This window comes from Cyprinodon variegatus, unplaced genomic scaffold, assembly GCF_000732505.1.
Source record: "Cyprinodon variegatus isolate N-32 unplaced genomic scaffold, C_variegatus-1.0 Scaffold1244, whole genome shotgun sequence".
NCBI classification, from domain to species: Eukaryota; Metazoa; Chordata; class Actinopteri; order Cyprinodontiformes; family Cyprinodontidae; genus Cyprinodon; species Cyprinodon variegatus.
In genome coordinates, this window is record NW_015151697.1 from 161342 (window position 1) to 188440 (window position 27099).

The 27099-nt window shown below is 37.3% G+C and overlaps 1 protein-coding gene across 1 annotated transcript in view; it reads right to left on the reverse strand.

The window, feature by feature from the left end:
- LOC107102376 (leucine-rich repeat-containing protein 7-like) overlaps positions 1-27099 on the reverse strand; it is a 40204-nt gene that overhangs the window by 4226 nt on the left and 8879 nt on the right. The window contains exons 10-27 of the mRNA XM_015401663.1: positions 26364-26479; positions 26048-26117; positions 25220-25319; positions 23240-23358; positions 22806-23024; positions 22205-22378; positions 21396-21507; positions 20163-20364; positions 18175-18681; positions 17744-17968; positions 16999-17233; positions 16451-16807; positions 15722-15967; positions 10943-11155; positions 8410-8529; positions 8026-8236; positions 6472-6731; positions 5716-5808 (exon numbers count right to left, since the gene is read on the reverse strand). Of these exons, the coding sequence (XP_015257149.1) occupies positions 5716-5808; positions 6472-6731; positions 8026-8236; positions 8410-8529; positions 10943-11155; positions 15722-15967; positions 16451-16807; positions 16999-17233; positions 17744-17968; positions 18175-18681; positions 20163-20364; positions 21396-21507; positions 22205-22378; positions 22806-23024; positions 23240-23358; positions 25220-25319; positions 26048-26117; positions 26364-26479 (3579 nt within the window). The remainder of the gene's footprint in view (positions 1-5715; positions 5809-6471; positions 6732-8025; positions 8237-8409; positions 8530-10942; positions 11156-15721; positions 15968-16450; positions 16808-16998; positions 17234-17743; positions 17969-18174; positions 18682-20162; positions 20365-21395; positions 21508-22204; positions 22379-22805; positions 23025-23239; positions 23359-25219; positions 25320-26047; positions 26118-26363; positions 26480-27099) is intronic.

The window sequence follows — 27099 nt, forward strand, 5'->3', positions numbered from 1 at the left end:
CTCAATGTTTTACGTATTTCCCTACCTCCACACACATCTGACTTAAATAAAATTATTAGCAGGACCTGCTGCCCGTGCTCACTGCTGAGGAGGGAATGCAGGTTTGCTGGAGCAGAGACACATCTAAATCATACAGGAGAGTGGGTTCAAATACCCTTGCCCTGCATGTTTAAGTTTTAGTAATTTCAAACCGAAATTAAATCTCAGAGTTACTCATGGGAAATTTTTCAAAGTTTTGTTGACATCCAGGAACAGATTATTGCTTCCACACCGTTTCACAAAGTGTTTCACCAGTTCCTGGTACTCAGCTTCTTGTCCATCTTTGATGCACCCAACTATTACTATTAGTCCTCCGAGAATTTCTGCAGAGAAAAGACTGCTTAATTAGAGAGTTGACTAGTCTGTCTAACAAACTGTGGTCTTTTTGTTGGGTAGTTTTTGATCCAGGCAAAAATTTATTGATGCCTCCTCCTAAGTCATGGAGTTTTTAATAAAGTAAGTCAGGTTGAATTGTGTAAAATGCACTGAAGACATCAAAGAACGTGATCCTCACAATGCCTTCTCCCTTGTTTAAATGACATTGGATTTGTTGAGGCAGATCTATGATGATATCTTGAACTCCAACTTCACAGTGATAAGCATACTGCAGGGTTCTTGAATGCTGCTTGCTTGCTCAGTTGAACCAATGTCTCTCTAGGACCTTCATGATGTGTAATACCAGGGCAACAGCTCTATATTCATTGAGAACTTTTTAAAATGAGTTTTCATTGGTAGAGTAGGGAGGGGAACTGTCCACTGGGTCAGACTAAGGTCTAAGAGGTGCTGTAGAATCCCACAGAACTGCTCTGCAAAGGCCATCAGGACTCTAGGGCTGACACCATCTTGACCTGGTGATTTATTGCAATTCTGTCTTCCCAGTTTCCTCTTTATTTGACTTCTAGAGACAGACAGTTGGGAGGCGTGGGTGGAAGCACCATCTTTTGATCTGGCTGAGAAAAATCTCAAAGAAGCAGGAGTCAATGGCAGGGGTGGAAGATGAAATATTTGAGGCATAACTGAGAAGCTTTGGGTCAAAGAGGGCAGGATGTCCATGTGACTGTGGGCAAGACAGAAGGATGCTGAGCTTGTTGCTGAACTGAACCGATTGACGAATGTATTTAGTTTGTTAGCTCTGTCGGGACTTTTGTCTGTATGATCATCCTTTTGCTTGAAACCTGTGATCATCTTCATCCATGACTGCGCATCTCTGATATTGTTCTGCCGAAGCTTGCTTTACAGCCTTTTCCTGTATGCTTCCTTGCTTTCTCATATCTTGACCTTAAGTTGCTTCTTTATACTCCTTAATAATAACCAGTCTCCCTTCCAGAAAGCTTGTTTTTTCTTATTGAGCAGTTCCTTCAAATCACTTGAGATCCATGGTTAACATTATTATTTCGGAAGCATTTCACTGCTCTAGTAGGAATGGTGTTATTCCAGAGAGAAGTTTATGTAGTCAGTCACACACTCAGTCATTGCCTTAATTTCCTCTCCAGAGGCTGACACAGTGCATCCCAGTATGCAGCCTAAAAACAATCTTCTTCAGCTTCCTGCGACCATCTTCTTATATTATTATTTTGAATGCTGGTTGTCTCTTCTAAAGGGGCAAAAACTCTGAGCAGAGTAAAACAAGATTGTGATACAATTTCCTAAGAAGAGGTCTTAGTGCAGAGATGTACATTAGCAGCCATTGAAAATGGACCTTGCCAGTCAAATGCCATCTGAATGGCAGCCCACTTCCCTCCAACTCCCAGCAAAATCCCCTCCAACTACCAGCAACTGGAGTGAACCCCTCTTGCATACTTTTTTAATTTGACTACAACCTTTCACTGAATTACAGGATCAGACTAGGAGATAACACTTCTTTTTAGATCTTAATGTCCACAAATCATGACAGAAAGAATATTTTATATCAGAGTCAATGTAGCAGAGCTACTTCAATGCGCAGCCATGTTAAGCAGCTGGATTCTAGAATGATGACCTCCTCAGCAGATGTTAAGTGCAGCAGAAGCCTAATAATTACTTATTCATATGTAAGTCAGGTGTGTGGCAGCAAGGAGTCTCATAAACCCTGCTGGACAGGGGTACTTGGAACAAGGTTGGGAACCACTGAGAGATGGTTTGTAATATGTTCTCATTCCTGGTTGGGAGGGAATACTGCCCTGTATGTTTTAGGTGTCTCTCTGTTTTAGCTCACTTTATTCAAAAGGTTGCATGAACACCTCAGAAGCTGCAGATGCCTGGCAATCATTCACTTATATAAGACAGGTGTGTGGCAGCAAATAAACACCTAAAGCATGCAAGGCAGTGGTCCAGGTGAGGACCAGTATTGAGAACCGCTGGACTAGAAATTAAAATGCAGCAAATTAAACAAAAAAGAATATACTTAAATAATATAAGAAGAAAATAGCTGTCTGATGGGTTTTGACTTTTAAAATAAAATAAAAAATACATATCACCAGTAACACCCCCCCTGTTTTTCTCAATTACCCAAGGCAGAGATTGTAAAAACACCAACATCTTTTCACCGAGAGTTGAAAGATGTTTTTGAACACAGATGTGTCAGACAATGCAGCTGTATCACTCCATGTGGTTCAACAGGCAGCTTACATGTTGAGCACAGATTAGTAAGCTACACATATAAATGTGCCATTGAGGAGTGAAGAAGAGAACCAAAAACATAATGCAGTAGTGATGTGTGCAGCATCCAGGACACTACAGTAACTAAACAGCATTAGACACGAATAGGTATCAACTGTACCATGAGCCTCATACATACAGTAAGATATCTGAATGATCTTGTGACAAACCGGATTAATTTGCCATGCAGACTTTTGAAAAGACAACTCTCTGAGTCAATTCATATGTGATTGTATAAAGCTCATGGTATATATTAAGTGAATATGTTTTTAGCTGAGATAATGTGATATTAGAGACAACAGTTAAATAATTTGCACAGAAAAAACAAAACAATAAAAGTTGCACACAGAGCTACAACACTGAAATGTTCATAAAGGTAACACCGTGAAATGTTCATAAAGGTAATAATTTCTATTGTAATTTGCAAAGATGTCCAACTTAAAACCCAGTGCTAAACCATTTTGATTTTTCTGACAGATGCTATTCTTTTTTTGTCAACAATCTCCTTTTATTCAGAATAGTTGATGACATTATTAAGTAAAAAATATATATATTTTTAAGAAAAAAAAATACATGTGGGGGATACTACACGAGTTATATAAGTATAGTTTGAGTAAAAAAGAAAACTTTTTTTTTCATACAAAGCCTACATTCTCTATCTAGTCACTGGGGGAAAAAAAACAGCAAACTTTCTTCTCACTGAGGTCTAATTAGCCAGAAGCTGAAACTAACTCAGTGGTTTAAGGAGCCTCTGCTAGCCTTTTAAAGTAAATTTTAGAGGATTATTGTTTGTTCTGTTCAGGCACTTATAAGGACTTCTAACGAGTGTTATCAATGAACCTGACAGTAAAAAATTTATTAGGTTTTAGATTTTACTCATAGATTAATTTTAATAGAATTTAAGTGACATTTTTACAGCTAGCATTTACACTCTATTTCTTATTAACCAGTTGTTCGTTAAAATACAAAATCCTTTTCAATGTAGGTGTACAATTATTCATTATTACAATTCTGTTCTATTCTATTATGTTCTATTCCCCTTATGTCAACCCAAAGCAAAAAACAAGTTTACAACTAGAGGGAGCTATCACACTACCTTTTCTGCATTTTTGATTTTTGTAATGGGCTCTGTGCACTACTCCACTATTTTTTTTAACTTAAGGCATCTCTTTTGTTTCATGTTTTTTTCTGCTGAATTAATCTAGGTGTGCCTGACCTCAATAACCATGGTCAGACAGACCTGGATTAATCAGTTCACCCAGTAATGAAAAACAGGAAACAGAGGAGCTGCCTTAAGTTCAGGAAGTAGTGGAGTTGTGCATATAGCCCATGAACTGTAGTACTGATATATTATTTTGTGAACTATTTCTAATAATTCATACTCACGGTCTGGCCATTTTACCAAACCTAGTAGTCTTATTTTAGATGATATTCAATGTTTGCAACATCAGGTGTAAAGATGTTTGCTATGCGGATCAATAAAACAGAATTCAATTAAGGTAGGGAGTTTTGCAAGTAAACCACTCCTAAAGTAAATTATCCCATAGTTTGATGCTGCTATATTATTATGGCTGGTTTTCTATGGATGTTAAGCACTATTAGTCATTTGACAAACACAGAAACTTTTAGTATTTGACCAATCCCTTTTGTGACTGGTGGATAACTTAACATTATGTTTCTTTTGGCTTTCGTTTAACACTGTTATCTTGATGCCCCTCTTCCATTAAGTCAGTTTTTGGTAGAGCGTAAAACTTGCAGTTATCTTATACACAGATTCTGTCGATGGAGTACTGTCCAAAGCTTCAGGTGTCTTTAAGACGGTTTTACATCCAGAAAAAGAAATTACACATATGTGAACCCTAAAGCATTTGGTTGCACTGAATATGCAACCAATATGATTTAGGTGTGTCCTAATAAAGGGTCCTAACAACATGCATCCAACACTCATATTTTTAATAAGAAATTAAATAATCCCTCATGCTCCTTCAACTTCACAATCTTCTATTTTTAGTCTTAATATTTTTAAACCTTTTGTTCCAACGTGATAAAAAATTAAAATATTCTAACACTGTGAAAAAATGCTGCATAGATGATCTTCATATTCTCTTTATCACGGGATTTATAATGGGCAAATTAAAACTTGCAGAAAGCTTTATGGATACAAGTATATTAGCTCCTATAAAATAACTGCTTGAATCAGCAACATCCCCACCATCTTTATCTTAAGACAAAGGTTTTATTTCTACATTAATGGTTAGACTTTACAATTCGTCCCAGTGGCTATATGGAAAATTAATGTTTAAAAGACTCTCTCTTTACAAGCTTTTCTTGATAGATACTGTAGGCTGTCTTGTCAGTTTTTGCTCAGAATAAAGTTTCACACCTTCCATTCTTGAATCAAAGCATGGAACATCTAAAATCCCCCACAGTGTCCCAGAACTAAGCAGGCAACTAAAAATAGCAAATGGAGCTTTTTGTGTGCAGCATCTCACGTCTTTAGACTGACTTAAGACGTATGTTTCTAGGACAACTTGCCTTGTAGATCAGGCCTCTGGGATCTACAACCCCAACAGACTTTTGATGCAGACGCTGACAGGCTCAGTTACATTGATGAAAGGGTTTGGCATATGTTGTTAGATTTGTACAAGTCTGATGATGTTACAACTCAGTTGAAACTGTTGTGACTTCACTAAGCAGATAACAAACCACAGACCTATGGCTGCTGGATAGAAAAAAACCCCAATGCAATTCTTAGGTATCACTTTTAAAGGTTTTTCGAACTACTTCATAAATCTGAGTTAAATTTTCAAGAAATGCAGTCAATTTGTTCGTGTTTATGTGTTTTCACCAATTGCAACACAGTAACCTTATTTCAAGGACTGTTTTCAAACAGCAAAATCTAAACTGAGTTAACTAAGTCAGAATCTGCCTCACAGACAGAAAAAAGAAACACTGCGGTAACGAGCAGCAGTTTCCATAGCAACGCTGAAGTAAAGCGAAGAAGGCTGTGATTGGCTGACAGGCTGGGTCAGGTCGTACCATGTCGGAGGGTTTGAAGGGGTTCCCCTGGCCACTGATGCCACCAGAGATACTGAAGCCAAGGCCGGGGTTCTTCTCTATTCTCACACACAACTATGCAGGAAGAGGAGAGAAAAAAAACAAACAAAGGGAGAGACCGGGGAAAGTGAAATACATAGATTGTGAAAACTGATTCATATGCGCAGAGTAAATTTATATGTGGAAAACATTTTTGGCAGTGGTTACGAAGTCATCCTCTCTCTGGCAAGAACAGCAATGCCACAAATAACGCTGTCAGAGTTTTACTATTGGCATAATAGAGACCATCTATTGCAAGGAAGGGGGGGAAACAAAAACCCTAGTAGCTGATCGCTGTACAGACTGGTGTAAATGACTTCATGTTCTTTTCTAGACTGGAACAATGATCTCCATCTGTGAAATGTTTCTAATTAGAACTGTGGTTCTGCGATGCTAACTTACATTTGGATGACCTAATCATCTCCACATTTTGTCAATATTAGTAGCTTGTTTATTAATGCAATGACTTTGATAAAGGGCATTAAATCTCTTTCATAGTATCCAAATGTCATCGCTAAACATCCTGCATTCTATTAAACTATTTGCTGTGTGATAAACAATTATGCCTTTGCTTGTGTCGTCAGTAGGAGACAGCCTAGATTAACTTTGATCCTTTAGAAAACAACTGGCACTAGCATAGTCCTTTTACAAGCATCTGACATGACTGGCTAAGAGAAGCAGCTGGAGAGGCAGACATACCTGCTCTTGGTAACCATCCATGCTTTTCTGGCCTTTAGTTTGTAGCAGACATCGAGCACTCTGAGGTCTCGGGTTGTTGTGGGAAGCCATGACGGACTGGTTGCTGTGGACCATGCCTTGATTGACATGATACTGTGGATTGGTTGCAGGCATGGAGGACTGATGGGAGGAGTGAGGGTTGTATTGAGATTGGTTTCCAGACGATGACAGGGCCATGGGCAGGCCACTACTCGGATAAGCCTGGCCAGAGGAAGAAAGAGCTGCAGAAAACAAAGAAACAAAATTGGACTTCTTACCTGATGTTTTTAGACCTTACATTCATCAAGACTATATTAAACCTAATATAATGCAGTTACAACAACTTATTTAGCCAAAAGATATAAATAATGCATCATATGTGCACATGAGAAAAATCATAAGTACCAAAACTTAACAAAAAAAGGGCAGAAGCATAATGCTTATATGCCGAAATCTAAACCTGCAAAATTCAACTATAGAAAGAAACATTTTGAAACTTTATTCATCGTTAAGTGATGTTAAACTGGTCAAAATATTTTCTTTTTAAGAAGGAATAATGAATTACAGTTTTTTTTCTTTGCTAACAGTATTCCAGAATTGAACTCAAAGAGCAGACAAATATTTCTGTTTTAACACTTTTTTAACCTTTGGTACCATAAACTTGCCTTTGTCTCTTAGACTAAACTTTGTTTTCTATGGCAAAAAAAAAAGTTTGTGACATTCACTGATTACGTCACATGATTTCTAGAAATATATTTTTCATAAAGCACTATTTCAATCATTCTTTCATAAAGTATATCTTTTTTTTTTTTTATAATTGAATATGTGTGATCAAGGTAGATTGCCCAATTTATTCGGCTCATTGTATTGTAATAAAAACTATAATATTGACTACAGCTTTAGAAGTGGTCCCCAACACTTTTATTGGCTAGAGTAAAAAATAAACTGGGCATTTAAACTAAACAGGTATTTGGTTTCATACAAAACATCCATGTTGTGTCTTTTTTTACTCATACGTAGTAAACAAGCTTGTAAACTGGAAGTAAAACAAAGGATGATCATTTTTTTACCAAACTGATGAAAAGTTTGCCCTGTACAGTATCTGTGTTAAGTGCCTCAATAGATTGTTAAACAACCTTTTGCTGGAATTAAAACCGCAAGACTTTTGGGGAATGTCTCCTCCAGCTTGGCATTAAGATACTGTGCTTGTTTTTGTTTTGCAAAATAGATAAAGTAAGGTCTAGGCAGATTGGATGGGTTTTGTTAGCGATCATCAATTTTGAAATTTTGCAACAATTCTATATTTTAAGGGAGTCTTAACTTTGATTTGGGAAGCTAATTAAGGTTAGAAAACAATGGATTGTTTTTCTTCCACTTTACAATTAAATACTTTGTATTAAATAAAATGCTTCATGGACATCAAACATGATATAATTTAGCAATAATCTGTTTTGCTTCAAAAGTTTTATTTTTTTGTCACATTCCATGTTATTTAACATATCAAACCTTTAAATATGAAGTCATTTTTTTGTTTACCCTGTGAAACATTGCCTTGGTACTGCCCAGGGCCACCAGCAGGTACTACTGACAGGGACATTCCTTGCTGGTATTGCCCACCCTTGTTCATCATCCCATCATAAACCTGCTGCCCAACGACACGATGCGGCACAGTGGACGAGGAGGAAGAGGTGGAGGTGACGATCATGGTGTTGTGTGACTGATGTGAGGAGTTGTGTGAATGTCCACCCTGTGGAAAAAAGAGACATGGAAGACAGATGACTTTCCACTTAGTCATGATCACACCTATGTTACCACTCACCAGTTTGACTGATCTAAAATCAACGTTTTTCATCTATGATCAGAACATTTCAAAGGCTTAAAAATAAAATTCAAAGCATATCTGCGTCATTAACCTCTTACCTTTTTCATGAGGTTCTCTGGAGGAACGTCTCTTCGACCAAGAGAGTAGGGAGCCCACTGGTTGCTCCCTGGGACCTCCTCCTGGTCATTATCCAGCATTGCAGCCTGCTGGGAAGGTGTCTGAGGAATGCAGAGACAGGGAAACACCAAAAGGAGTAGGGTTATTCTCCTGAGTTAAAGTTGGTAAGATATTCTCTTTCAACAGGAACAGGGATATAACAACATATTTTGACCAAAAATCAGTTAATTATCTTAATAAGCATATGTCAACATGGAAGGAAGACTGACACCTCTGACAATTAGGACTTCTGACTATTGTTACAAAAAGACTTAACCAAAACTTTTGATCAAAACCTTTATATCCAACATTTGAGAATATGCAATTATTTCATTGAAGCTTAGATGTCCATAGGAGCGATCAATACTTGGTAAGATGATCTTTCAGAAACCTTGTTTGTATGTAGAGCAGAAGGGTGTGGAAACTAGGTCTTAACTTTAGGTAATCTGGTAACAAATAACAATTATAAGTATATTTTTCTTTTAAAATGTTTTTACTCAAGTCTACATCTTTTTTTCTGTAACCTTGAGGGACCACCTGATAAACTGCCTTGCAGAAATGTAATGCTAATCCTTCACCAGTGTGTTACATTTCTATTTGCCATAGATTATTCTTCCTTGACTGGTGTGCTAATATTTCTTAACCTTTCTGAGGCAAATGCACTTCTAAGAATGCTAAGAGTTGGGCTATTCTCACATTTGGCAAGATCATTCAAAAGAATGTCCATATTACAAACATTGTAACAACTGAAAATAGTGTAGGAAATTGATGCATAATCATTTTTACTTCCAGCTGACCAATTTTCAACATTGTAATATGTCAAAACTGCTGTCTATAAGCTGCTAGATATTTGGGTGATTCAAAGAAATCCTGTTTAGGAAACATTAATACAATAAGCTGTATCAGGACTCTTCTGGTATTTGAATAAAAGCAAGTTTTAAAATACCAAAAAACCTGTAAAAAAAAAATTGCATGGGGTTAAAAAGACAAATGGTCTTGGCTCCTTCTAGCTCTCTGTTATTATTTGTGTGAAGTAATTGTAACCAGGGTTTCAGTACTCTCATAGGGATACTCACGGTGATGGCAGATGGAGGAGGAGGTAGTGGCAGCCAGCGGCCAGCAGGGGGCTCATGCCTAGTGTTATTATAAAGGTTAAAGTTCAAAGTGGTGCTGCGCCCCTGGCCGTGACCCTGATAGAGCATGCCCAGCGTGAGCGTGTTGTGCTTTAGGACACCACTCTGATTGGAGAAGACAACATCACATGACATGGGTGAATGACGGGGGGAGGGGGGTGGGTGGAGCCAACACAGCGAGCCAGCATAGCTCCACGGAACCAAATATACAAACAACAACAGTAACACTTATAAGAAAACAACAACAAGAGTGCAGATTTGCTGAAAGCACAGAAAAATGTTAGCTAGTGATCGGTCAATACACACAAAACATTGTCATACAAGCAACAAGAAGTGGATCAGTTCATTCCAGCAATTATATCCAAGCCTTCAGACTGAAATATGAAAATAAAGCAACATATACTTAGCTTAATACGTAAATAAGAATTGTATCCTTCAAACTTTGTAAAAAATGTTAAAAACATTTTTTTCTTGTGCTTTACGTTTTGGCGACTGGATAACAGTATTGACTTCATTGTTGTCTTAATCTTGTTTTTTTCTAGATCTCTTAGGAGCATTAGATTTAATGGCGATAGAAAAATCAGAAAGATCATAATTAGTTTGGCATTTAAAATAAGCTAATTGATTTGTTTTCTTTGGAGGAAACCTATCATATTAGTTATAATTAAATCTGCCTGGGATATGGAAAAGTTCATTTTGGGCTTAGCTGTAGAGAAATGCCTTATATTTGGACAGTTAGGTACAGGTTTTCATTTGGTTGCTGGTTCATTTTATCAGCTTTAAAAAAAAGAGTATCAACTGTCATGAAAAATAATTGGAAAAAACTTGAAAGATTATCCTTTGTTAATATCTGTGTTTTAGATATGTGTCAAGACAAAATCTCCTCATATTTTATAATGACTGTGATTCATAGGATCTTTTGTCTTTTTTCAAACAAGTGGAAATTATAAAGAAATATCAGTGATTAACATCAGCATACTTTTCTAACACAATCTTTAATTACCAGTAATTTTGGTAACTTTTCACTTGTTTGAAAAAAATGAATAAGAAAACATGACACACACAAAATAAGTCTGTATAATAGAATGGAGATTTTGCTGAACTGAATGTAACGGAATGTGACTTTTCAAAGCACATATCCTTTGGTGAGTGTGCGGTTGATCAGGCTGACACAGCGACAGTGTGGAGGGGACACACATGCAGCTGAAAACAAATCTTGTCAACCTTAAAACACAAACTTACACTGATACAGACAGGAAGGGCTTCTGTGCTGTATATTCATATGTATGTGTGAGTGATGTGATTCTTTTTTCTCTAAAGTATCTGCATTGCACAGACGTACCCTGTCCAATCGTTTGGCCTCTATGTGCCTAAGAAGTTGTTGCCTCCAGTCAGCTGGCATCTTTGAAGTGATGTCCTCTGGTTTCGGCTGCACACCAGGTCTAACTTTGATGGTGTCCTCAGACGGTTTCTCAGGACATGTTGCCAAAGTGTAGTCGGGTGGCATCTTCTCCAGCAAAGCAGCCATGGTTGGACGAGCTGACACCGGACGGGCCTGATTTGTGGTAAAGTATCATAATACAAGCCAAAAGAAGAGAAGCAAAAAGTCTGGAATGAAGCCAGGTATTTCTGAGTTTAAACTAAATTAACTTGTCAGGCACTGCACTAAAAACATATATTATGAGTTTTTCCAAAAGTTATTAAACAGTAAGGTAAGAACCATAAAACTACTTTATAGCTTTTCAAGCTTGTGTCATCCTGAACGACACCAGATGAAATGCTTTGCACATCTAATCAGGAATGCTGTTGGACACACCTCTTTAGCTATTTTAAGAACATCAGCCTTAAAACTCACCCATAATATCCTGAAAGCATTACTCATAAATGAGGGGATATCTTGAAAACAAGAACACTATCTGTACTATGCATACTACTTACCGTAGATAAAGGCAATCACAAGAAAAGGATTTAAACAAACATTTTTTTGTAATCCTAAATCATTCAACTTCTCTGCCAAAATAGGCCACATCCACGCCTTTCCATTTAATTCATGAGCAACTCCATATACTTCTATGAGATCATGGATTTTAATGAATTTACTACTGTAGTTTAACTTATGTTGTTGAATATACAGCAGATATTTAAGCTTTCTATTCCAGGTATCACACGCCCATAACATGCCTCTCCATTTCTGCAGGTCCTTTCCATTAACTTCTGTTCATTTCTAACCTATTTCTACAGCCTAACTGACCCTCACCCTGACCTAACCACTATGGGTTCATACCTAACCCTAAGCCCATACTAAATTTAATTCATACATTGCTTCTAAACGTGACCCCTCACTCTAAAACAGCAATTCCTCAGTTTCCATGCCTACAATTGATCAAATAAAATAACACACACACCCATGCATACAGTGGGGCAAGTGTGCAAGTTCTCCTACTCTGTAATTGTCAAAAATTCCAGCAAATCACATTGTAGGATTTTTTCTGTCTGTGTGCTTATGTTTGTATACAGTAAATACATAGTATCTATTAGGTTTCATGACAGATGATGACAGATTTTAAACACATTTTGATGTTAAAACCAATCTTTGATTTTGTAACCATTTGGTTTAAATGTCCTGCATTTCTGTTTGGGATTAATAAAGTATATTTTTTCAATCAATGCAGGTTAACCAAGATGGCTACGCCTGAAAGCAGGGGCGTGCTACAGCTCCAGACAAACACAAAATACGCCGATTAGAACGCTATAAATTAGGCATCGATATTGCATCTACAACCGCCAGAGCCTGCTGGAGCATCGGTCACAAAATGTAGTCTCTGGACTCTTAAATACAGCCACTCTTGGCTGTTTTAAAGGTTGTGGAGTTCTTCGGACGGATGTAACAAAATGGTTAATACTTGATCTCTCTTAAAAAAAGGAGTGTAGTAACTGCTGTGCCATCATCCTGACTGAATCATGGCTTCATCAATACCAGACAATGCTATTAGCTTGCAGGGGTTCTCGTTATACCGCGCTGATAGAAACTGAGAGCTCGGCAGTAAGACTAGGGGGCTGGAAAGGGGGATGTATGTGCATGTAAACAACAGCTGGTGTAAAAATTCTAGATCAGTTGCCAGCTTCTGCTCTCCGGAAATCAAGTTTCTGACAGTTAACTGCAGACAGCTCGATCTGCCCAGAGAGTTCAGTGGGATTAGCATCACTGCTGTTTGCGTGCCCCCCAGCACTAATACATAAGAGCCCATGAAGACTCTATACCAGGCTATCTGCACGCACAGGGCGTTTTCATCATTGCAGGGGATTTTAACCAGTCTAACTTGAAGACTGTGCTCCCTTACTTTTACCAACATGTGGACTTTGCAACTCAGGGTGTAAACACTTTAGACCTGGTTTACTCTAAAATCAAAGGTGTTTGTTTTTTGTTTGTTTTTTTTTTTGGTCCAATATTGCTCTTAGAACAGTTTGGGTTGCATCATAGTACCAGCATGCTTTAAGTCTGCCACCATCATTCCGCTCCCAAAGAAACCTCAGGTCACCTCATTTAATGATTACTGGCCTGTCGCACTGACTCCCATCATGATCAAGTGCTTCAAAAAGCTGGTTAAAGAACATTTCATCTCCAGTCTACCCCCAACATTCGACCTGTCCCAGTTTGCCTACTGACAGAACTGCTCCACTGAGGACGCCACCTCCTCTGCTCTTCACCTGAGCCTGGCACACCTGGAGGAGAAGAACACCCACATGTGGATGATGTTCCAGGACTTCAGCTCAGCTTTCAAGCTTTTAACATCATCATCCCACAGAATCTAATAGGCAAACTGGAACAGTTGGGCTTCAATACACCCCTCTGCAAGTGGCATTTAGATTTCATCACAAACAGACCTCACTCAGTCCAGATCGGACAGAACACCTCTGATGCCATTACTCTAAGCACAGGCTCCCCTTAGGACTGAGTCCTGAGCCCCCTGCCCCCTGAGCCCACTCTGATGTCACACGACTACATCCCCAGGTTCACCACCAATTATATTGTGAAGTTTGCAGACGACACCACAGTGGTGGGCCTCATCAGAGACGACTATTGCCAGGACTACAGAGAGGAGTTGGATCAACTGGTAGACTGGTGCAAAGATAACAGCCTGATCCTGAACGTGGAGAAGACGAAGAAGATCATTGTTGACTTCAGGAAGAACAGTAGCACCCAGAACAATAATGAGGAGTTTGGCATCCATTCTTTACCTGATTTGTGTGTCAACTGTAACGGTTGCTAGGCAACAGCATGTATGGGGGGGTAAATGCCAGATAAAGCTGGACCAGTTTAAATCAATAGCCAAAACTCTTTCGACCTCCTAATTTTCATGGAACTCAAAGGTCCCGGTCCCTGCAGACCGTCTTGTACAGTTTTCAAAAATTATCATATTTAACCTTTACCTATTAATTACATGGCCTTCATTAGCCTTATTCAAAACAATATAATTAATAAATAAGAAGTTAAACCATAGTTCATGACTTAATATGAAAAACTGCAGAGATGCAACTGAAACTGAAATCTCTTCCATCCCTCCCTTTGAAATAGCAGTACAAGTTATATTTCCAAGAAAGCATGAAAACATGCTTAATGAAAAATATCCTAATAATATTAGGAAAGAAAAGATAACATCTATATTTCATGAATGCAAAACGATATATGTTTTCAATTATGCCTGGGAACCCCAAAAAATATCAATGACATCTCAAAATGTGATAGCAACCATCTGATACCTGCAGTTCTGTGATGTCTTGTGGATTTGCTATAAAGTTTCACCACAAAACTGGAGCTTATATATTTGCAAAGCACAGCTGGTAAATAAAAACAAATCTTTTTGATGATTGAAGAGGAAAAAGAAACTTGTTGAGTGCTGCAATACCAGTTTGGATTCAAACCCCCACTGCACTGCAGAAAGTAAAACTCTCCTCTCTTTTAAAAGAAAAGGATAGCAATTTGCTTAAATTGTGATTGATCTGACGGGCATTTGAACTGTATGGTAACCGTTTAACTCTTAATCCCGGGCAGTTTCTTCAACATAAAAAAAGACTGCACATAGAACTTGTCATCGTTGTGTCATATAAGCTGAAATTGAATTGAGATATTTGACACTGGCGAAAACGGGGATGAATAAATCCATATTAAAAATGCATCATATTGTGTGGAAAGTAATGAGCATTTGCTCTCCAACATCTACAGTGCTTGCAGTAAATTACACTATTTCTTACCCTTTTCTTGTATCTGATCTCAGCTCAAATGTGCAACAGACTCGGGTTAACTTCAAGAAGTCCTGCTACTGACTGGAGGTATTTCACAAATTGAGTTAAGATTACGGCTATCTAGCTTTCTAAAATCGAAAATCCGGGGAAAATGCTGGAATTTACCTCAAAAACTTTTCAACATTTTAACTTATCCTTTCTCCTGAAATGTGGCTCAGAAAATATTCTACATACTAAAAAAGGAAACAAAAATTTACTCGTAGGTTTAGTGTGTTTTCTTTCCATGTATCAATCCATCTATCTATCTATGACTCCTGGACCAATTAAATCGCTCATGGGTGGGGGAGGTTTTGCTGCAGAATCCATTAAGCTACCCAACAAACCAATGTGTGGGCACTAGAACATCAGCCATATGATATCACAAACAACCACTTTTAAATAATGCATTTGTTTAAAAAAAACGTCAATCTTTTTAACCTACCACTCCCACATAAATATAACAGTTTACCCTTCTTTTTAAAGCCATTGTAATTAACAGTTGTCTTAGTCAACTCTGGGCAAATCCCAAAGAATCATAAATACTTCTAGCTCTATACCAAACAAAAATGTAAAGTGGCTTTAAAATAAGTAAATTTCCCTGTAAAAGTCCAGTATTATCTTTATACATCTTTCTCTTTTCCATATTATTATTATTATTTTTTTTTATTAAAAGCTGTTGGAAACAACAATTATTTAATTTACAAGAGGTATAAATAGCATAATTATCAGTGAGATAAGTTGTCACTAACAAGCAAATACTTTTAATATAAGTTTTTTTGATTTGGAATTACTAAAATTATATATAATTTCTGAAGAGCTAAAGTGTTCTGAGTGTCACCTGAGATGCTCCATAGGTTTCAGTACTGTAGCTCCTAGCTGACAGGGGGCGACGCTGAGTCAGACTTTTGGTCGGATAACCAATCATGGGCTTCTTCTGCTCCTGGTATGTGGTATAGTCATCATCATAGCGACCGTTTCTCTTGTTGTGCATCATTTGGTTTTGGTTGTCAGACATGTTGGTCAGGGCAGAGTGTTCCATGGGGGAGGAATAGGCAAGAGCCCGACTATAATGAGGGGGGTCCGTCTGAGAATATAAGAAAAAGGACAGTTATCAACCAACAAATTTCAAATTAGAAATATCAGATTGTTTTCCTCTTTATTTTAAATTTTGGTGCACAAAACTTTTATTATCAAATGAGTAGTAGAAATTAAACTAATCAATTAAAAAAGAATGCATTAAATATATATCTAACTGTAAATAGGTTTGTCCAAGAAAAAAGAAAGTTGTAATGTATAGCGAATGTACAAATTAGTATTACCATAATATATATAATCAATCAAATAGCCAACAATCCGAAGAATATATTTGTTCAACGACATAAAAAGGCTGACCATAGTTTTTTGTATTATTTTCAGGAATGACCTAAATTTAAAAAAATACAGTACCAGAGAATATTTGATATATTGGTAGAATATGTAATCTCTGGTTTAATATAAACCTTTTTATGATGATTTATATGTTAACAATGATTTATAAAGATACATTTTCTTCAGTAATCGCTCCTACCTGCTGCTTGTACTGAGCTTCTTGTAGCGCCTCCTGCTGGGCTTCATGAACTCTACGAAATAAGGCAAGCTCTGTAGAGCTTACCAAAGAATCAGCTCTCCTCAAAAAGCCTGGCCTGGAGCGCTGAGTTGAGATAGTTTGCTGCTGCTGCTGCTGGCTGTGGGAACCGTCCTGGTTGATTGGGCCTTGGGGGAATGAAAACATCTCCAGTGGTGGATACGCACGATAACGAGGACTCACAAGCTCCTTGGGTAGTGTCTTCCCAGGCTGACTCAAGTAATCCATGGCCTTTGATGAGTGGTTAACATAATCTGGTGTGTTAGGGAAGGGGGGAGGGATTCTGCGATCTATGGTCATCTGATTGGATAGAAGGTTCATCAATGAGTCATTATAAAAATGTCATGCATTTTTCATTCAAAATCTAAAATCTTATTATAATTACACGAAGTTACCCCATATTAGCATTTTTTAATTAGAAATTTGTTGAAAATCAATGTTATTTGATATGTTTCTAATACAAAGTCATATATATAAAAATGGTATCTTACCTGGGGGTTGTAGTTTTGGTCAAAGTGATAGGCCTTGTGAGGAATGGTAGGTTTCTGATTTTGTCCAGACTGATTCTGGCTGCTACCTCCATGTCCTGGGAAGCCCATCTCATCGTCTAACATGGGTGCAGACTGTGACCTTGACATGCTGGTCTGCTCCATGGAACCAGGGAGCTCTTGACGGTCCAAACTAGTCTGCTGTTCAATGGATGAACTGTAGCTTTCCATAGGAATACTATGAGGAAAAATGAACAACTGGAACCAAAATACTTAAGAACATCACAAGCTGCACCACAATTTCATTTGGGGGACCTAAATCTACCAATCTGCAACCTAGATAATCAGATCCTTGTCATGATCGGTGAAAGATTCACACGTAAGAGGTTAAAAAAAAACAGAAAATGCTTTCTTGAGATAATGAGTTACTTCAGCAGGGAGCACTGAAATTTAGCAGTTTTAAACATCATTCCAAAATGAAAAAAGAGATTTCCGTGAGAATTCCCTGCTCTTTCTCACAAACACCTGTTGGAACGTTTCCTCTTGTCAAAATGATAACACTAATCTTCTATTAATTGCAGTTTATGGAGGACTAGAAAAAATACTTAAAATAATGTTGCTTAATGCTGTGGCAAAATAAAATCAGAATTCTTAGGTATCATTATCAACAGCTGAAAACTTTGGGAAATCTCTAAGTGGCAGGAGGGAGACTTTTGATTTGATGAGTTAATATGGGTCCTGAACTTACCTGTAGACTTTGTAGGAGCCAATGTCAATCTCATCTATACTCTGGGACTTCTTAAACTTGGATCTCGTCTCCCTCATCATTGGAGAGAGTCGGTCTGAGCTTTTACTCATCACCACTGTTACTTTGTTTCCTCCACCAACACTGAGCTGATCCTTCCTGATCTGCTCCCCCTGACTGTTGTGATATGTCCAGCTTCCAGGCAGAGGTCCTGAGCCTTGTTCCAGTCTTAAAATAAAAATCAGGGAGTTATAAAATTGACTATATCAATGAAGACAGCAAAAAGCAGGCCTGCTTCTGTTTAAATTGTCTATGAGAGTAATTTTATTGCTATGTCAATATTCATTATGGCTGAGTAAATGTTGTGAGTGTCTGTTGTTCTCCAACAGTTTTAAGATGTAACAACACTTCTCAGCAAATTCTCAGTTACTCACCTTGAGTCAATGTCTTTACGATCAGGGTTGGGGCTTGAGGTGGGTGTCAGGTCCAGCTTCGAGGGGAAAGCGGTTCTGTCCTCCAAAGGGCTGGGAGTTCTGGTCCAGTTCTGCCAGGGGTTCTGGGAGGGAGGTCCAGAGGACTGATGGTCATTATCCGCATTTGAACGTTGGTTACCGTGGTAGGGGAGTGTCTGGGTATCCAGCTCCAAAGGGACTCCTACAATCCGATCTTGCCTGAGAAGCGGCCGGCGGCCATGTGCTGACTGACTGCGGGGTTTGGAGCCCAGAGGAGGGTTACCCTGACTTGTATTAGAGGATGGAGGGTCCATAGGAGATTCCTCAGCATCAAAACCTGTGTTATCATAGTGTTGAGCCTCAGACCAATCAAAAGGCTCGCTGAGCGGACGCCGATCTCCCCGTTGCTGCAGGGTTCCTGATGGAGGAGTTTCTCTCTGAGACAGTAGGGGTTTGGAGTCAATAGGCTTTGGAAATGACTGGGCAAGTCTGCAAAATAAAACATATTGGCAGTTAATTAAAAAGAGAACAATTAAAAAAGAACCAGATTATACTAAAAATACCATGTGACATTTGTATGTGTTGTGTAAAAAAACAAACCTACAGGTGCTAGAAACAGGACTTTATCTCTATCTTTGTAAAACCACTCCTAAAATTCAACTGAGCAAAGGACTATGTTTAGGGTAATTGGATATCCCAGAGGGCGAATGCCAAAGGAAATGCCTTTAACCTCCTTTATCAGAAAATAATAAAGACATAAATCATGAAAACATTGTAAAATGGCAAATACAAGAAACACAAGGCCTAAGTAAAAGAGGGATGTATGAATCAGAGTATTTCTAAGAAGTCATGTTCCTAGTAAATCAACTTTTCAACTACAGTTTCTTTCATTTCCAAGATGTCAATATGAAGCAGAAAAGAAAACTATCTTCAAGGTCCAATTTGCTACTAAATTCACAAAAATAAGGATTATTAGAAGCAGAAATTGTGAATATTTTGTATTTTTTTTAGCGATCCCACCATTGTTGTTTGGACAAATTTGATTTAAATTAGCAGTTTTCATTCCTTAATTTAAATACATACATCTGATATGGATACTTGCCCCTGAAATCTAATGAGGTTAATGTTTTAATCCTGAATATCATATATCTGTATGTGTGTGTGTGGATAAAGTATAAATATTTAGAATCATTTTTGAAGACATGGAAAAAGCCAATTAAAATCCATAATTCTATGAGTTTAGTTTATGACTTTTAGAAAAATATTTTAAAAAAGTAAGCGTTTGCTATTTGAAATTGTACTAATTAAAGTGCAGTTCTTCTTGCTGATATTTAACCAAAAAAAAAATCTTGTAAGGGCATTATGAAAACCTTAATTCTTTATCGGCAGATATAATAGATTTACTTGAATTAATGTAAATCACTTATAGAGAGAAAATGTCCATACAACATAGACAGACTTAAATTAAAACTAAGCAGCATGACCGAGGCTACCATGTAATAAATTTGGCATGTAATTAAAAAGAAGCCATTTTTCTTGTGTCGATTACTGCAGGAATTCAGACATAAAACATACCATACGTTAACCTACAGAATATGATTGCATTACAGCCAGAGGAACCATAACTGTTTCTTTTGATCTATCTGCACAAAAATCATAAAAAGCAGTTTCTTTCTAAACAGTAACATCAGTGAAGCCCACATAGGAAGCATCCCTAAACCAGAGAAGCTGGCACAGGAAAATCCTAAGCAGCAATCTGCAGTTTTTCCATATCACTCTAACCTTCATGAGCAGATAGAGGAGGAGGTTGCCCAAAAAGGGACGGAGAAGATAAAAGATAGATCAAGTTGACAGATGAATGAGATGCACAATAGATGGAGAAGATGAGGTCAGGTTTAGACTAAATGAGAAGATGTGATAATAGATGAAAAGTCTGAAGAGGACATAGAACATGAAACAGGTGTATTTACCTGTTGGTCCAATGTGTTTGAGGGGCTTGGTCTTTATTTGGGGCCTGCAGGCCAGGATTGTGTGAGTGTGCATGAGAGTGTGTGTTGGCGGAAGGATTGGAGGAGCCTGAGGAGCCCTGGGAGGGGGAGTAGTCAGAGTAGGTGGCTGAGGAACCACTGTGGTTCAGACAGTGGAGTTTATCCACCTCCTCATCTGTTGACTCTGAATGGAGACAGACACAAAGAAAATAACTTCTCTTCAAAATATTAAAAAAACTAAATAATACTGCTGTTGATAAAATAAATAGTTTTATGCTGCTAAACTTGAACAAACTAAAATGTTGAACACGTACATATATTTCAAATTATAATTTGAAAAATGTCCTTCTTGAGGATGTGAGCTCAGATTTTATGATCTTTTTTTAACACACTGAACAGTCAATAAATCAGCCACCATCCTTCCTGCATACATAACAGGTTTAGACATTATATAAAAGTGTGGATAAAATGCCACATCAAAATTTACTTTGAAATCATTCATAATTTCTGAATGTCGATGTGTGTGTGTTTGCGTGAGTGTGATGCATACAGTAAGTTGCAACATGTCCATCCAACATATTACTTGTATGTTTGGCCTATGTTATAATGTAACACTGGTGTTTCTGGTAAATGAGATGTTTTGTTTTTTCAATGTATTACTAGAATGGAAAAAACAATTTGAGAAATTTGTATTTGCATTATTTTGTTAAATGTCATCCATATCAAACTAGCTTCCCTATTAGGAATACTAAGCAAAGTACACAAGGTGTTTGGGTTTTTTTCTTTTTCATTGTGTTCTCCCTAGTGCTGACTACATGAAATGACTATATTATTTGATGAAACTACAAATTGTCATGGGGAAAAGACATAACTTTCTTTTAGAAGCTTCCATTGAATGACTAAATGCGTATTGGTTATAGGAAATTTTTTTTAACTTAATTCCCTGCAATTAAATACAGTAAATAACTTCAGATATGCCTAATTAAAAAAAGAAAAAAAACTACCAGACAGACACGAACATCTACTCTGCAGGTTCACTGCATCTCTTGCTGTCTCTCTCTATGATAGGTTAAAGTGAATCTGTCTCAGAATATGACTAATTAATGAATAACCTTTGCTTCATGCCTCACAGCTCTGAAGTATAACGGAACATTAAAATATAATTTACAGCTTTGTGATTACGTTGCAGCTAATATTTCTAAAATGATACAGTACCTTTTTTATCCTTCCCCAGCAGTACCACCTTTGGTTTGTACATTGGTGGCTCCACCAGAGTTGGCCTCATATCTGAGATACGGATATCGTTCGGAGAACCACCCATTGAGTCCTAAAACACAATAAAAAAAAACAACTTAGCTTTGTTATATATCTACAGCACCCTCCACATTTATTGGCTTGAGTCTTAACACATGTAAAAATTAATAATAATTAAAGGAATCTTTTATTGTTGAACCATATCTCAGTTTGAAATATTTAGAATAATTTCACCTCTACACTTAGTAACTGTGCTGTTTATTTTTGCAAACCCCATATGCCAACAGGACAGAGCTTAATCTGGTCCAACTGCACAACATTTTACAAAGTTAGAGCACAGTGCAACCTAGTGTAAAAAAGACAAACTGATCTGCATTTATTGGCAAGGGAAATATAATGTCATTGATTCTACATTAAAGGTCGCAGATGCAAGAAATGTAAAGCATGAGGAAAGGAACTTGCTTGTTTACCATGTACCAGTGTTTTTGCCTATAATAATTAACATACATTAAGAAATGCCCAGATATTTATGTTTTTGATGCAATAAATGGAGCAGAGTATTACAAGAACACTGAAAAAATTCACATTTTTTATCTAAGGGATGTAAATGAAAAAAATATATCTGAACTAAGGTTTTCTCTCCTTAGAAATTAATTTTATTAAAGATATTCTTTATTTCTACAATAACAGCATAAATCCTGCATTCCAACAAACAGAAGCAAACACTTGTTTGTTTTTGCTCTGTTCTTGTTATGTGTGAATAGCTGTACCTCAGAGCTCTCTGTCAAGTCCTCTTTGTCCTTCCTCTTGGGAATGTCAATGCCAGAGTTATGCATTGATCCTTGATCCATTAACTGAGACTGAGAGAAGTCCTGCATCTCTCTGTCAGTCACCTGGCAAACAGTTTCATTTCGTCCATCAAATGAATCAAATACCTGCATCAACTGAGCAGAGTAAATGATTAAGACACCAAACTGCCAAGTGTATGTTAATGCTCATCAAAACCATGAATTGTGGTGTTCCAAAACTTCCAGCACTTACACTGATGAGTTAAAGCTTTAAAGCGTGACCAGATTGTATATTTTTTTACCTGGTAAATAAGCATAATATCCCATGACTTTTCAGTTATTATCATTTAGTGTGAAGATATTTAAGTACATTTGCCAATTGTATCATTGAGAGGACTGCGTTTAGATTGGGAACTTTCAGAAGCACATGATTCGTCTCCAGGTCTGGCTTAAGTTTCATGGTAAAACTCATCTATTTTTTTTCTAAAACCAATAGAGAATTTTGGCTGCGACATCAAATGATGAGGTAATTTCTACTGCTTTCTGCACTCATCCCATTTGAAAAGGCTGGTGCTGTTCTCACCTCTTTAGGAGGCAGGGGCCATGGTGGCTCATATGATTCTTTGCTGAGGTGCGTATGTTCCATGTTGGTTCCTGCTGAGGTGGCGCTGCCTGAGCTCAGCTGATGCTGGTGCCCATGTCCAGGGTGCATGCCTTTACCCACAAGACTCTGCACTGATTTGACCATGTTTTTCAGATCTTCGGGGTATGGGGTTGGGTAGCGCTTTAAGTTTATTTCCACCTACAATAAAGCATAGAAAAGATTTTTACTAATTTATTTCAGCAAATTCAGTGTCATCATCATATTTGAATTATGTTATTGTTACAGTTATTATTAAACAGGAATGATAAATAAGTATTATAAAAGATTTGCATTGAAAGATGTTAGCATCAGCTATTCTAGGAAGGGGATGAGAGAAACTAACAGAAACAGAAATCCAAAAAGCTGACCTTGACCTTCCCAGAGTTGTCTTCCTCTTCTTTTTTGTCCTCAAAGTCAAAGGCAACGGTCATTCTCTGCTGTCTTTGTTCTTCCCACAGTGTCGGATTAAAGCTGTCGCTATCTGACTGATAATCTGTATACACACACAAAGACAGCAGCTTTTAATGATTAGGAGGAGCCACACTTACAACACAAAATTAACAGATTACCCCAGCCTTAAGGTTGCTTTCAATCTCACATTGTGCAGCAAATGGTGGAGAAAAGGTATGTTTATTCTTACAGTTCTTTTGTGCAAACAGATTTATTTTGTTTATGTATTTTTTTATTACAAGGACAGTGTCTATTGATAACATTTTGGTCAATATTTCAAATTCTCTTTCAAAATACTCAAGTATTCAAAAGTACATGCATTTAAAAGTAGTGAATATTTGACTTTGAAATGTAATAGAATGAAAGTATAAGTCCATCTGGTCTGTTCCTGGAGAGAAATATTAACTGTGCTGCTGCCATCACCACTATTTTTTATTGATGTTGGAGCTTGGCCTGTTTTTTAAGTGTAGTCCTGTTTCTCTGACTGTGACTAACTGGATGTGCTTTCTTCATCCTCTTACTTGGGAGCTGGATTGGAGCTTGTCTGCCTGGCTATGTGTTTCCTGGACCACCTGTGGAGCTGGTTAACAGTTGCCTTTTGTATCTTTGCTTCTTTCTGTATGTCTGCTTCTGTCTCCTTGAACCCCAGTCACCCTCAGAAAATTGCCGCTCACACTGGGTCTGGTTCTGCTGGAGATTTCTTTGTGTTAAAAGGGAGTTTTTCCTCTCCATTGATGCTACAAGCATTCTTGGAGTGAGGGATTGCTGTTGAGTCAATGAGTCGATGCAATCAGCTGTTTTTTCTTAGATAAAAAAAACAATATTCCTCAATTTAAGATATAGGATAAAAGTACCAATATGACTGTATGATCTGGTTGAATTGTCTCTGTAAAGTGCCTTGAGATGACATGTAGATGATGACATGTTGTAAATTGGCACTATAAAAATAAACTGTATTGAATTTAATTGAATTGAAATACCTAAGAATGGGCATATTTGAAAATAATTAATCATTTTGATATTACTAGTGTTGAGAACCAAACTCAGGTCAGGAGGAGACCAGCCCTGCTGCAGTACATAAGGTGGGCCTTATCCCACATCATTTAAAATGCTTTCGAAACACATCTTTCCTCAAGATTTTTGTACTTGTAAGGTTATGGTCTTAAGTTAATGATTCATTTTTTAATGTTAGTGAAATGTTTTCACATGTTCTTAATGTGTTTTTTTTTTAGTTCTTACTGTACAGTATTTTAGCCCCTTTGTTTGTTTTAAGGGGTTCACAAAAAAGGTTGGTTTAAATAATAATAATAATGATAATAATTCCCCAAGCACAATTTTGTGGAAGAAATGTAACTTTCCCAAACAATTATTATGATTTCAGTTTTACTTGGTGTAGTTTCAGATATTTTTTCGCTCTTCTTTCACTATTTGTCAAGCAATGTAAAAATGACAGTTTGTGAACATTTGTGGGCTTAAATCAGCATTAATGCTAAACATGAGCAAATATGCAGTAAGTCATTTATCATATGATATACATAAACATACCCACATTACTATTTTGGAAGAAATGAAGAAAAATACTGTAACAAATTAATTTTCCAGAGCTGAATCTTGATAAACTCCAATTGGTAGGTCTGACAATGTTTTATAAGCCCACTAAAGCCCTTAGTAGATATTAAGAAACAACTCAGGACCGATCAAGACATTTCAACCAAATAACCTCAACCTAGGATTTTATGCTGTATTTCCAAGAAACTGTTTAAGTTGAAAATTTCCTCAGCACCAAAAGATTAAAAAAAATCCTGACTACTTTGTTAAAAAAATACTTTTTGCGAGTTTTCGTAAATTATGTCAGAAAGCATTGAAAGTTCATGTGGCACCATAAAGACATCTTTTTTTCATACCTTCATCATGTCTGGGCTGTTGTGGAAACATGTAGTTGGTCAAAACCTTCTGTTTGGTTTCTGGATGAGCTTCTGTCTGCAGTGGGATCAAAGCTTTGGACTGCAAAATACAGATGCAAACTTTCAAACTAACATTCTGTGTGCAATTTTTAATAAATACCTGTCACATCCCATTCATGCTAATGTGATGTGACTGCCAAATTTACAAAAATAAAAGAGGGCAATAAAAACAACATCTCCTTGTTTAACACTAACCAGTAATCTCTTAATGAAACTTGAATGCTGATAAACAGATTGCAACATTGGTAGCCCCTTGACTAAAACCTATTTGCTCCTTAAACCTCTAGAGCCCACCAGTGGGCGATAGCGGCAAGAGGGTTAATAATTAAATCTCAATATGTATTTTCTGTACCTTATGAATACATACTTTAGGTAGCCATTTTAAATGAATATGTAATAAAGAAAACATTTTTTTAAAATGCTTCTGGTTTTAGTAGGTAATATATATTCACTATTTGCTTGCTTTGATCAACCTAAAACATTATTCTTATTATCCATAGAATTAATAATCTCTGGATTTAGTCATGTACAAAAATACATATGTATTGTTTATCCTCAATGCATCTTTTCCTCAAGCAAATGTGTCAAAAGTAAATGCTGCTTTTCAAAATAAAAGCCTGTAATGGAAAACCCTTTGGAAGTATTCTGTAAATCCGCTTGTAAACCAGACCTGGTATATGATTATCATAACGATGGCTAGAAGTGTTGTTACGCATATCACTTAGCAGGTGTTCTCTCCTGCGGGCCTGCAGGAAAATGGACAGATACCTGATTGTCAGAGAGCCACAGAGCTGCCAAGTCCTTCAGCTTGGTGAAGGTAAACGGTAGATTCTTCAACCTTGGAGGAAGACAGAAATATTATGAAGGGGGGTGGGAAAGAATAGAGATGTTTCATGTTCCCACTCACTGTACAGCCTGCAGAGCATGCTACCATGGCAACACACTCTGATTTCCATGGTTACCATAAGCCTTATTGCAGTAAGAAGAAAAGCGGCCAAGCTGCCATTGAGAAATTATTGCCTGATTGTAAAAATGTTGCCACCTGGAATCGTAGCCCAGAGCACCAGCATGCTCGTGTCTTTACCTGTTGTCGCTGAGGTTAAGAACACGTAGTTTGGTCATCTGCCCTATTTCATCAGGCAGAAACTCCAGCTTGTTGGACCGAAGTGACATCACCGTCACATTCTTGCAGTTACCAATCTAAAACAGGAACACACACACACACAGACTCAAGCCATCAAAATAAGTTACAGTCCCTCGCAAAAGCGTATACTCTGGAATAGTGTTACATTATTTTTTAATAACAAATGTTCAAGTGTTAGAGGCACACAATATACAACAGAACTGTGAAGTAGGAGAATAATGATAGATCATTTTTAAAATTGTTTGGCAGAAACTAATAAAAAAAAAAAAAAAAAAAGTACAGCATGCATTTGTGTTCAGGCTGCTACACTCAGATAAGCCCAAGCACGATCCAGTGCAAACAAACTGCCTTCAGAATTCACCTTTTTTGTAATAAGTCAATGAGGAGCTCAACAGTGTGTTGGTGAATATTAAAAAGACCCATTAAGAAGTTGGGGAGAATTTTAAAGGACTAGTTTATAGAAAATCCAAAAAATGTATCTAGAAAATGAAATAAGATTAAAGTGCACAACTGCCACAGCCATCCAGACAAAACTGAGCCATAATCAAATAAGCTCAGCTTAACTTTAAAGAAGCATCAGAGAGAGAGTTCAGGTGTGCAAATTGGTGAGCTGGGCAAACATTTTTGAAACAAACCTGACCTTTATGGAGAAGAGGAAAGAAGAAAGATGTTGTTG